We start from the raw sequence: 12,694 nt of genomic DNA on the forward strand, positions 1-12,694 counted from the left end.
TAAAAATGACAACACACACGACAGGACTTCATGCTAAAGAAATGCCAAATATTTGCCAGCTGTAGAGGAAGCTGTCAGACAAGCTTGCTGTGTACATTTACTGGAAGACCTGTCACCAAGAAAATCAAGTCCTTTCGATAAAGGACTGGGGGGTTTCTTCCGGCTCCTCCTGGAGCACTGCATAGTCATCCTCCAGCAGTAAAGATCATTACTGGAAATCGCATAGGAGTTTTACAGTAATAATCATGATATTTCTTTTCCGATTAATTATAGAGTAATAACAAACTATTTCTAAAGAATTTCAGCTGATGAAAATATACATTTTTGTTGACTGACTGGCAGACTATATAATTTTCATTAATTTCATAAACGCAGCAACCCATACACAAAATGTATTTGCATAAGTAGCTTTCATGCAGTAAGTTGAAATGGCGTTCAATAGGAAGATTTCTGTTTTGTTTTGCAAGACTAAAGAGAAACGAGAAACAATACAGGCATGAAATGAAATGTAAAGTAATATACGGTAAAAAGAAAATTAAAGGAGCGGCAAGATCTGAAGGGCACAAAACCTTAAGCAAAACCTATTTATGTAAAGTGAGTGTGTTTTTAAAGATGTTAAAGAAACCCAGGTGCATTAACTGCAAAGGCAAAAAAAGAGCTCCATTCATGATCCAGCAGAGAGAATTAACGGGCATGTTCATAAGCAGCCATAAAGTGTGTATAAACATCACGTCAACCATCATTTCAGTTCATTCATCGTCCCTTGCTCGTTCCCAGTATCAAGATAAGCGATCACATATGGCTGATGCTAAGCTAAGCTATGTGTGCGTAGGATGAATGCAAAGCTATATGTGTAATACATTGGGTGCCACCAGAACTTGAGTTTTTTTCCTGTATCCAATGTATTTTAACCGATTGGATGTTTAAAATTATGTCCATTATTCTAACTTGATTATAAATAATGATAAATGATAATCGATTAAATTGGGCCATTGTGTATAACGAATTACTGATACGCTGGTATGTGAGAAGGGTTTTGATTGCTAAGTTTGCCATATAAATGTAAATTGTCGGGATTAAATGATTCGTCAAAATGAAACGTTACATTGGCAGTGTTGTCTCTCGTTATATCTTGTTATAACACGGCGCAGTAATAAAGGAACCGCCCCCCCCCCCCTCCGCCACGCGCCGCGCGCTGCCCACGTCACACAGCGCACATTCCTCGCGGCAGAAGCTGTGTAGGAATGTCATCCAGCAGGAAGGTATTCTGTGATGAGAAAGCGAGATGACCAGGTTTTTTTTTTTAGAAATGGCTTAAAATGAAAGCCAACCCTCATGCTCTGCGAGGGCAAAGACATTGCAGCATGTTAAAGACAGACAACATCGAACAGAAAAAAAAACGACATAAACATCACAATCAGTCTTTCCGTTGTGTGGCCTACAGTACACAGACTTAATGTGTCATGATGATTGTATGAATTGGTCATGTTATAAATACTGTCTGAAAACTTGAGCTGATTAAAAAAAAATCTGTCAAGAGGAATTTAATATTGGTTTGCACATTTTCCCCCAAATTGCATAATATTACTGAGGTACATTATAAGTTTAATATAAATGTATACATTTTATTCTCTTTCTTTTATCAGAAAAGTTAGTTGCATAGTTGGTTACACAGTGAGTCCACAGTAAAGCTAATCTTTCTGAATCACAAAAACAGGGACAAGGCTGTTACCTAATAAGCAGTGAGTATTACAGTCATCTTCAAAGTGCTGTCATAGCTCAGCCAATCCCGGTGTGGCATTTGGCATATGAGGGCGGGACTCACGACGGGAACAAACAAATGGGTGGAGTTAGACTTTACTGATTGTGGGCAGAGTGCAGATACAGCTGCGGGGCGGTATGGAAAGCTGAGTAAGACACCACGGCGTCTGTGAAAATGGTGCCTGGGCGCTCACTGCATCAGCTGCACAAAGGAGGCAGGAAAAAGGCCAAAGTGACCGCGGCAGTGTCCTCTCCACCAGGCCTCGTCCACCATCTCGATGTTCGTTATGATGTCATCTGGGTCAAAGGAGATCTCGTCTTCTCCCTCTGCAAAACAAAAAAAAAAAATGGACCTTTCTCCCCCATAAACAGTAAAACACTGTTAATCACGTAATGCATTAATGCCTAATGAGTAAAGAGATTTGGCTTGTTGCTTTGAGTCTGGTTAGGGTTAGGGCTTCCTCTGCTGCCCCCTGGAGGATGGGCTCCCCCTTTGGGTCTGGTTAGGGTTAGGGCTTCCTCTGCTGCCCCCTGGAGGATAGGCTCCCCCTCTGAGTCTGGTCAGGGTTAGGGCTTCCTCTGCTGCCCCCTGGAGGATGGGCTCCCCCTCTGAGTCTGGTCAGGGTTAAGGCTTCCTCTGCTGCCCCCTGGAGGATGGGCTCCCCCTCTGAGTCTGGTTAGGGTTAGGGCTTCCTCTGCTGCCCCCTGGAGGATGGGCTCCCCCTCTGAGTCTGGTTAGGGTTAGGGCTTCCTCTGCTGCCCCCTGGAGGATGGGCTCCCCCTCTGAGTCTGGGCAGGGTTAGGGCTTCCTCTGCTGCCCCCTGGAGGATGGGCTCCCCCTTTGAGTCTGGTTAGGGTTAGGGCTTCCTCTGCTGCCCCCTGGAGGATGGGCTCCCCCTCTGAGTCTGGTTAGTGTTAGGGCTTCCTCTGCTGCCCCCTGGAGGATGGGCTCCCCCTTTGGGTCTGGTCAGGGTTAGGGCTTCCTCTGCTGCCCCCTGGAGGACGGGCTCCCCCCTTTGGGTCTCGTTAGGGTTAGGGCTTCCTCTGCTGCCCCCTGGAGGACGGGCTCCCCCCTTTGGGTCTCGTTAGGGTTAGGGCTTCCTCTGCTGCCCCCTGGAGGACGGGCTCCCCCTTTGGGTCTCGTTAGGGTTAGGGCTTCCTCTGCTGCCCCCTGGAGGACGGGCTCCCCCTTTGGGTCTCGTTAGGGTTAGGGCTTCCTCTGCTGCCCCCTGGAGGACGGACTCCCCCTTTGGGTCTGGTTAGGGTTAGGGCTTCCTCTGCTGCCCCCTGGAGGACGGGCTCCCCCTTTGGGTCTGGTTAGGGTTAGGGCTTCCTCTGCTGCCCCCTGGAGGATGGGCTCCCCCTTTGGGTCTGGTTAGGGTTAGGGCTTCCTCTGCTGCCCCCTGCAGGACGGGCTCCCCCTTTGGGTCTGGTTAGGGTTACGGTTAGGGTTAGGGCTTCCTCTGCTTCCTACATGCGGCTCTTTGGCTGAGGATCTTCTCAAAACAACAGCCGCATTCACATTTTCATGTCTTAACATAATTATGATAATACTTTTGAAAAGATAAATTATTTATTTATGGGTTAATATTATTTTTCATTTAGATATTTCTTTAGCTATATGTCCATCGTGCGATTCTCTGATGTTTTAACGGCATCATTTACATCTTCCTCAAAGTCATTCTCTACGACGAGAGTACGTCTCCGGTCAGACGGTATGCTTTCCGGAGTTTTCTTTATTACCTGCAATTGGATATACGCTTCAACATTTATTGGGATTCCTAATTCTTTCATATACTTTTTGTAGTAAATCGTCACCACTCCTTCCCGGGTCTTCGTAAAAATTATTATATTTTCTCCGATTTACATATTATAGCCAGCTGAGTTAGATGACTGCAGAGCCTAAGGGCTGAGGGTGAAGACTATCGCTACAGAACTGAACAATGTTGTAATATTAGTCACCTTTGCGCTGTTATGCATCCGAGTGATTTAGATGCCAGCCGAAACTGGTTTTCTTTATTTTTTATAAAGTACTTGAACTTTTGTTTTTGTGTTAAATGCATATACGCCGGGCGGCACAGTGGTGCAGTGGTTAGCACTGCGGAGTCACAGCAAGAAGGTCCAGGGTTTGATCCCCGGGTCGCCCAGGGTGCCTTTCTGTGTTTGCATGTTCTCCCTGTGCATGCGTGGGTTTATTCCAGGTGCTTTGGTTTCCTCTCACAGTCCAAAGACATGCAGATTAGGTCAATTGGCTACTCTAAATTTCCCATAGGTGTGAATGTGAGTGTGTGTCTGTGTTGGCCCTGTGGTGGACTGGCAGCCTGCCCAGGGTGTACCCTGCCTCTCCCCCAAAGATGCTGGGATTGGCTCCAGCTTCCCCATGACCCAGATGGATAAAGCAGTATAGATAATGGATGGATGGATGCATATATGGCCATATCACATTAAAAAAATCGTATCTCAAACCCCCTTCTCTACCCATTGCAGCTCATTGTAAATCTTGGTTCAGATATTTAGAGGAAAAAATGGCTCTTTGTTTCAAAAAGCTTGAAGCAAAAACTCCTCCCTCAGCTTCTCCTTGTCACTGCTGCCACTGGCCTGATCAGGGACAATGTAAAGCACTTTTTGTTGTGAAAATGTGCTATACAAATAGAATTGAACTGAAGTATCCAAATTTGAATCTGAACACAAAAAATGCATAGTAGTGTGAGCATGATTTAGCACCGGCCTATTTCAGTCATTCTAGAGTGCAAAACCCTTTCCAGGAAAAACAAACAAATGCATGACTGCGTCCTGCTCACCCGACCACACCCACATCACCAAGTGGTACCTGCAGTGGTACCTGCAGTGGTACCTGCAGCAATGCAGCATGCCTGCTGTTGCCTCCCTAACCAGCAGTCCAAAATTCTTACTTCTGTGTGATTTTTATCCATCCGATAGTGAAGCCCTGAGAAAAGGCAACTTCCACAGCTCTCCACTAGAGGGTTCCCAAGGACACTTACCCCCTTGATAGTCATAGAGAGCCACAGCTGACTGGCCACAAGTCAGGTCTTCGTAGTCGTTATCTGTGGATTTAATAAGCAGATTTAATACGTCTTTTTTAAAGCCTGGAGGTTTCACATGGAATTTGAGTTATTTATTGTCTGATGGTACCCAGAACTACCACTCTGTTTTAGTGAAAAGTCTCACCCGCTGATGTCAGTATTAAAGGGCTCTGAGAAGAAGGTCCACCTTAACCTTCAACGTGTTAAAATGCACACACTCTGCAGGTGCTACTTCTGATACTAATGGCAATCCCTGCCTCTTCCTGATTGGCTGGCAGGACGTACCCTGTTCAGCTCTCCAAATGCGCCTTCCTCTAATGTGACAGTCCAATGGAAAGGCAAGCTGTCACCCCATTACATCTGGCTATGAGACCTTGGCCCTATGGGAAATGAAAGGGTCTGGATCTGTGCCAGACACTGCAAAATAAAACCAAAAATCTCAGAAACCTTGTACAGGAACAGAAATGTCCTCATAGGTTCCTTCCTCTTTTGGCTGGGGGGTTTCTTCCGGCTCCTCCTGAAGCACTGCATAGTCATCCTCCAGCAGGTCAGCAGGGCGAGGAGGCAGGGCAGGGGGTGCGTCATAGTCTACCTCCTCCTCCTTCTCGGGCATTTCCTCCTGGGGGCAGCACAAAGTCAGCATAGTAACCAGGACATTGTCCCCAGTACTGGTACCTTTACGGAACTTCCGTCAACTTATCAGAGGAGATGAACAAACAGTCTGACACGTTCTGCTTCGAGATCCTGGCTGCATGATGAGTTTGACCTGCATCCGCTTTCGGATGCATTTCAGAGACTAAGGCTTCTCAGTTCTGTGCTTTGCTATTCCGTACACAGCCAGACGCATGAAAAGCCATGAGAACCCCTCTGCACCTTCGCCACTGGGTCTGGCTCCTCTCTGGGAGGTTCAGGCAATCTCCTGGGCAGTGGGGGGGTCTCTCTGGGCTCCGGAGCCACGGGGGGCTGCTGCACCTCCTGCTTTGCATTTTCCTGCTCCTGAGGAACAGATGGGAAGGTTGGTGTGCATACGGTCGTGCTCTTTCACCCTGCAACGACCACTCCGGCACCTCCTAGGATCTCTACAGTACTCCTGTCCATGCCAGTGTATCTCTGCTGAATGCCAGCTCTTTGCAGATGTATGTACAGAAGACGCCATGCCAGTGTATCTCTGCTGAATGCCAGCTCTTTGCAGATGTATGTGCAGAAGAAGCCAGCCATAGTGTGAACCTGTCCACTGGGAGGAGTGTGGCCCACCTGCTGCCTCCTCTGAGCCTCCTCCCGCTCCCGCGCCTCCCGCGCCTCTCTCCTGGCTCTCTCCTCCTCCGCCCGTTTCTTGTTTTCGTCATCTGATGCTCGCGCCATATTTTCGAAGCGTGCCTTCAGATTTCCTGCCCCAAGACTTGCTGCTCACATATGTGCACACATAAACACACACGGGTTTGTAATTACATCTTTGTGGGGACTCTCCATTCATTTCTACGGGCAAAACTCTAATCCCAACATGACAACCTTAACCCCAACCCAGCTCTAAGCTTAACCATAAGTAACCAACAACATCAGGTCCCCATAAACAACATCAAAATAACAGGTTTTTATTACATTGTGGTTATGGGATACAACAATGCTCACCTACTGGGGTGTATATGGAAGGGTGGGGCCACAGGGGCGCTGATAGCTGATTGGCCCGTACAGTGCCCCTCCCCTTTCACGCACTGATTCAAAATAAATCACTGGCTAATGATAAGTTTGGCCCCTCTGTATTAATTATGGCCCCTCTTATGCCCCCCACCTTAAAAATAAACATCCTAGAGTGGCCCCTGTGTGCTTATCAGCCACAGCGTGTGATCCCCTCACGCTGCCAGACACTCACAGGCCTCCGACGGCTGGGTCTTCTTGTACGACGATGTTGGGGCCTCCATTGCGGTAAAGGCTGCCGCGTTCTGGGGGCGACATTGTGAGGAGTCAGAGCAGCGGGCGGCGGCTGAGGAGCATCGTCACGGTGGGAGGCCGTAAACGGAGGCCGGCGGTTGGTTTGGAGACTCACCTTGTCCATGCGATCCGTCTCCACCCCGTAGCGGCCGCCGAAGCCCTTGGCGTAGTCTGCGAGTAAACAGGAATAATGAAATGGCAGTAAAACAGCCTGCCTGACCTCAGGAGCATCGCCTCCAGACTAGATACCACATTTCTGAGCTCCCTGTTTTATCTGCCACTCTGTACAAATGGTGTAATAGTGGACCATCTCGCCAAGCACATTGACGCGACTCTGCTGTGAAAGGCGCTATATCTAAATAACCATAACTGAATTTCACTGCCCGGTATTATTGGTTGTGTGACTAGTTTAACATAATTATTCATTACGTAATAGGCCGTTAGCTCTCGACGGTCCCGAGCACCACATCTTGCTATGGCATGATGCTGAAGGACGCGAAGCTTCGAGTGATTGGCCGGTTTTACGCGCGAGGGGTGTGGCCACCCCTGTCAGTCGGCGTCACCTTTCTGAGACTGGTGTTTCTCCGTCTCTCCCCTATAGTCATAACCCACGGCAGCCTTGTCCACCTTCTCTTTCTCGACTCCGTACTTCCCACCGAAGCCCTTTGCGTAGTCTGGGGCAGTAGAGAGAGACAACACGGGGAAAAGAGGGTACATTTTAAAATCGTTACACACACATAAACACACAGAATATGTCAGTGATAAAATGGAGGCGTTGTGCTGGGATGCTAAACGTTTGATCAGAAGGTTGTTGGTTCAAATCCCAGGGCAAGCAGTGTAGTTTCTTTGTTATGTCCCTAAACCCCAATTACTCCAGGGACTAAGTGAACCTGCTTTCTGAAATGAACACCCCTTGCGTTAAAGCGTCAGATAAATACATTAATGTGAAATGAGCATTGCTATTTCCCTTCTCCAGCCAGTAGGGGTCACTCTAACCTTTCTGAGACTGGTGTTTCTCTGACTCCCCCTTGTAATCATAACCCAGGGCAGCTTTGTCCATCTTCTCCTTTTCCACGCCATACTTGCCCCCGAAACCTTTAGCGTAGTCTGAAGGAGGAAGTACAAGAAAGACATAAAATGTAGCATGAGTACAAAAAATAAAAACAAGCTTCCAGGTTAAAGAAACAAAACACACAAAAGCCTGTGCAGACCCTACCTTTCTGGGAGGCATGCTGCTCCACTGCTCCCTTGTACTCGAAACCAACCGCTGACTATAAAGAGACACACTATAGCTTTTACCACATGCAAACGTTACCCTGCTTTATCCCTGTGTGTGCATGACACACCGCAGTGCACAGAGGGGCGCCACACTGTAATCAAACATCAAGTTTGAATAAGAAATACTAGCAAATGTTTGGAATAATTATTATTGTGCAGAAAATGATATTAGGCATGAATTAACCTCTGTAAATGGTTATTTATACTGCAAGTTCTGAAATCAGCTGAGATGACAGGGAAAGTGGAGTAATGTTGATTTCTTACTCTGTCGATGCGATCCTTCTGCACGCCGAACTTCCCCCCGAACCCACGTGCCGCGTCTGTCTGGGACGAGTGCTTCTCCACCTCCGCCACGTAAGTGTGGCCCATGGCCACCTGGAGAACCGAACGTGCGTAAGGAGCCGGTCACGTGTGTCAGCACCAGGGTGAGCCTGCGGATCGGGACTGCTGGCTCCCCCGTATCCTACCTTGTCCATGCGGTCCTTCTCCACCCCGAACTTCCCTCCGTACCCGAAGGAGGCCTTGGGTCCCTCGTCCAGCTCCTTCTTCTTCACCTGCTCATGTTCAGAGGCCACCTTCTGCCGGAGCTCAGCAACACTGCAGGGGATGAGCAGAGAGCCGCCTCACTCTCACACAGGCGAAGCCGCCGCCTCACTCTCACACAGGCGAAGCCGCCGCCTCACTCTCACACAGGCGAAGCCGCCGCCTCACTGGCCGTACATCTCTGTCCTTAACGAAAGCCCCAGGAAGCTCCACAGAGGACGGCGTCCCTCTTGTCGTTATCCATATTCCCTATCTGCCTCGTATGGTACATATTTTTATTTTAATTAAATTCACCAGCAAAGATTAATAAAAATTATTGTTCTTGAGCTTTAGTTCTGGAGTTTTCCAAAAGCAAAATGGGAGCGCTATACTGGCATAGTCACCCTTCCCAGAGACACCATGGTGATTAACTGGGACCTTGGGCAATGTGTGGATCAGTGTGTTAGGATCCTACAGTATATCTGTGTTTGAAAGGTTACTGGTTCAAATCTCAAGTTAGCATAGTGACGTCACCATTGGGCCCCTGAGAAAAGCCCTTAATCTCCCAATTGTCCCCAGGACTGTCTGACCCTGCTTTCTCAAATGCGTATGTTGCTTTGGATAAAAGCATTTGCCAAACAGAAAATAATATATCAGACATTGTGCATGAACTTGGCAAGGTGACCTTTGACCCCTGCTATCTGTCCCCCAGCAGTACCTGATGTGCTCTTTTCGGCCCGACCCCTCGATGGTTTTGGCGCCCCATCTCTGCTCCTGCTCCGACACGTCATTCTGCGATGAGGAAGTCAGCCGTCAGACGCGCAGAGACGCAGCACTGGGCTCCAACCGCTGCTCTCAGAGCAGTAAAGCACCCGTCAACCGAGACCCAACTAACCTCAAAGTTGGGGTCTGTCTCCCAGTCGTCCCCCTCCGTGGTCACCTTCATATCGACACCATGTCCCACTACCGACTTCCACATCTAGTAAAAGCAAACATGCCCAAAAGTCATATAAAATATGAAATGCACACACTCACACACACTTCCTCTTTCGCCTTATATGTCAGAGTAGAGCAACTGACGGTCTAATTTTACTGATGCCACAAAGGAAGTTGAGAGGAGCTTGTTCAAGACGCCTGCAGCTCGCGCTGCAGACGAAAGACGCATTTGTCATTAAAATACATCCATGCCGAAAACGCAAAGCTGTCGTCTTAGGTGGTGTCTAATTCTGAGGTAATTAAGCTGCGGCGCCGCGGTCCAGCAAGACACCACCAGTGCACCCTGCACGCCTCAAAAAGATGAGAACATAACATGAATAAAGCATACTTTTATTTTATGAAATGTTCTCTAATTGAAGATCACTTAACGGCATAATGATACACGCATATATGATAACCCGTCAGATGACTTACACTAAAATTCATGAGTAAACGAAAACTTACAACATTAGATTAATTTCTAAGAGCCTCAAAAGACATTTTACAGTCTACCTTTAACTTACAACCCTTCGTAAACAAGGCCACCTACAACGGCGTTACTTTTTACCTTCCTGAAGCTGACAGCTCTGGGGATCTTACCAACACACGATACAGAGTAACTCTTAAGTAGATGGAAATACGATACAGAGTAACTCTTAAGTAGATGGAAATATATTCATCATCGCAGCTCTTCGCGTAGGCCTTTATATATTACACTTAAACTTGAATTTAATACTACTTTAACTTACTTTAATGGTATTTAGTAATAGTTAACTAAACATTACAAAAAACTAACCGTATCAGACTCAGGAGTAACGGTTTACGATTTTAGACGTTAAAATCTACGATTTACGGGGTAAATCAAATCGACTTATTTACAAAAGTCCTCAGTTAGTGATTTAAGTAGACAAGCATAATAAACTTTTAATATATTTCATCTGTAGAACTGGAATTTAGATCTTAAAAGTAAACCACTTCCTGAATTTCTGTATACCATCGATCTTTAACTCCTTTTTACGTGAAATTGCATTTGAAGAGACACAGAAAGCGTCCACAGATGATATTTACTTACGGTAACTCTTTGGAGCTGATGGACTTGGGTAGCGCTGTACAGTAGGAGACGCCGCTGCAGCTCTGCACTGGCCGGGAGGAGCGCAGGCGGAAGGCTGGCCGATCAGGGCGTGATGAGAGAGGAACAAGTTCAAGCCGCTGCGCTTAGGGCTCCCCCTTAAAATGTCATGCAGTCGCAAAAGCTACAGACAGTCGTACGAATCCAGATAATTCTTACACTCTATAATTTATATAAAAGCGCTAAAGTTAGCGGGGTAGCGCTTTTCAGGTGCAGATTCCTGTTTCCGCAGTCGTTGTAAGCGCACCCATACATGGACTAACTTGCGCTGCAGATTGAACATGTACAGACTAGCTACCCTGATTCACACCAACCGCTGCCTTCCGTATTCCTGCAACGCGAGCAAACATTAAGATAATTCTAAGTTAAATCTGCATACAGTGATTCGAACCAGGGGTGTAGCGTCCTCCAGTTACTAAGCATTTTCCAGACACAAGAACATCCAGCACAAATGACTGTCAGTGCAGCTTATTTCCTCTAAGTTTCTTAAATACAATAATAACAAAGAGCAGAGGCCCTGCTGTAATGCAGTTCATTGTTCCTGCTTCGGGACCCACCCCCCCATCACTTCCCCCAAGGCTATTTAAAGCTGCTCCAGAAGTGAAAGGCTCACAGAAGGAGGAGGAAAGGTCCTACCTGCCCTGGACCTCCAGACAGACAAAGTCACTTTGCACCTTCACGCTCAGCATGGTGAGCAGCCCCAAGCCACACACGCCCTGATGGGGGGGGGGGGGGCTTGGACCGGCACTGGACCTGCCTGACATGGGAAACAAGCAGCCGGCTCTGTGGGGCCCTTTGTGATGCTTCTCCTTCACCAAGAGTAAAGCGACTAACTGGATATAAATGACTCCACAAAAGTAAAGTCAACGCAAGAGAATGATGGGTTTTTTGTGCTGGGCATTTGTGTTCAGCCGTGAATCTCGCCCCTGCTGACGCGTCGGTCCGCTGCCGTCGTGCCCCTTTGCCACTCCAAGCACACGGGCAGCGACAGATTCATCTACAAGATTCCAAGATGACAGTCGTGAGGATTTTCTCATTTGCTTCCAGGGAGGCACAAGATGCAACAGTCATGGCTTTTTTTACTTTATCCGACATACAGACAGCTGGGTAACAGTATACTTGAGAGAACACAGATAACTTAGTAACTCAGTTACTGCTGAAATATGAATTGTAATGGTATGAAATTAATGAACCTTTATGATTGATTAATGATGAACATGGGATCAGTTCATAACTAACACTTAGTTACTGGTTAATTAGTACAAATAAAAGAGAGTGTAGAATTACATTATTTGTGCCTGAAAGTGCCGCAGTCGCGTTTACAGGCTCTTCTCCAGCCGCACAGGTAACCATGTGAGTCTGTCTCTTGCAGCTGATGCCTGACCACAGACCTACATGGGTGGGACACAAACACAGGAGGAAGGAAGTATGCAGAGGCCAGGAACGGAAGGCAGAGCCAGAGGGGAGCAGGGCAGAGCTCCTGTTTTTGGCACGCTAAGGCCTACTTCTGGAAAATGAAACTTTTCTGAGGGCCTTGTTATGGAACCGGGTACCTGGGTTAATCGGTCATGCACCTGGGCTGAGAGCTTATAGATTGTTCCGGTGGCAGAACAGGTTCCTCTGCACCTCCTACAGGCTGTTGTTCAATCCAGTGAGTCCCTCTGAGTCTCTTTGAAGCTCAGCCAGAAGCTCACCGTACTCTCTTTGAACTTCCCCTTCTGAGACATTTGGAGTGTGGAGGAACTCCTTGTTTTGACGTTCCATTAATGGAATAGTACCTCAGGCATATCAAACAACTAAGTCCGTGCAGAAAACATGCAGACCACTTTGCTTACTATTCATTTTAAATGTGGAGTGCGCCATTTTGGTCTGCCATGGCCTTTCTGTGTCCCAACCCTTTGACTCACTCTCTTGCTTCTGGAGAAAAATATTAATGGACAATCAAGAACATATATTGAGAGATCACATAGATATCTAAAGTCTATATTTTGTTATCAAATAATGGAATAAAGCACTCATTGGTCCAGAAGAGTTCACCTATTCATTCATTCATCCA

The 12,694-nt window shown here is 47.2% G+C and overlaps 1 protein-coding gene across 1 annotated transcript; it reads right to left on the reverse strand.

Annotated features, from left to right (window-relative positions):
- Positions 1 to 1,273: 1,273 nt before the first annotated feature.
- Positions 1,274 to 11,301, reverse strand: hcls1 (hematopoietic cell-specific Lyn substrate 1). The gene is made up of 16 exons (XM_023825964.2): positions 11,275 to 11,301; positions 10,582 to 10,675; positions 9,430 to 9,513; positions 9,253 to 9,326; positions 8,480 to 8,609; positions 8,277 to 8,387; positions 7,951 to 8,005; positions 7,731 to 7,841; positions 7,298 to 7,408; positions 6,850 to 6,905; positions 6,676 to 6,745; positions 6,060 to 6,208; positions 5,679 to 5,801; positions 5,253 to 5,424; positions 4,764 to 4,826; positions 1,274 to 2,088 (listed from the first exon to the last, which is right to left on the reverse strand). Exons 3-16 carry the CDS (start codon positions 9,511 to 9,513, stop codon positions 1,952 to 1,954), a joined length of 1,446 nt encoding a protein of 481 aa, XP_023681732.1. The 5' UTR covers positions 10,582 to 10,675; positions 11,275 to 11,301; the 3' UTR covers positions 1,274 to 1,951.
- Positions 11,302 to 12,694: the final 1,393 nt, after the last annotated feature.

Source organism: Paramormyrops kingsleyae, chromosome 1 (assembly GCF_048594095.1).
Source record: "Paramormyrops kingsleyae isolate MSU_618 chromosome 1, PKINGS_0.4, whole genome shotgun sequence".
Lineage (NCBI taxonomy): Eukaryota > Metazoa > Chordata > Actinopteri > Osteoglossiformes > Mormyridae > Paramormyrops > Paramormyrops kingsleyae.

Excerpts from the sequence above, each read along its gene's own strand:
- hcls1 (XM_023825964.2), bottom strand. The coding sequence starts at position 9,513 with ATGTGGAAGTCGGTAGTGGGACATGGTGTCGATATGAAGGTGACCACG. Across the intron at positions 8,388-8,479 it reads AGAAGGACCGCATGGACAAG|GTGGCCATGGGCCACACTTA; the intron begins GTAGGATACGGG and ends TCGGTTCTCCAG. Across the intron at positions 5,425-5,678 it reads AGCCAGACCCAGTGGCGAAG|GAGGAAATGCCCGAGAAGGA; the intron begins GTGCAGAGGGGT and ends TGCTGCCCCCAG.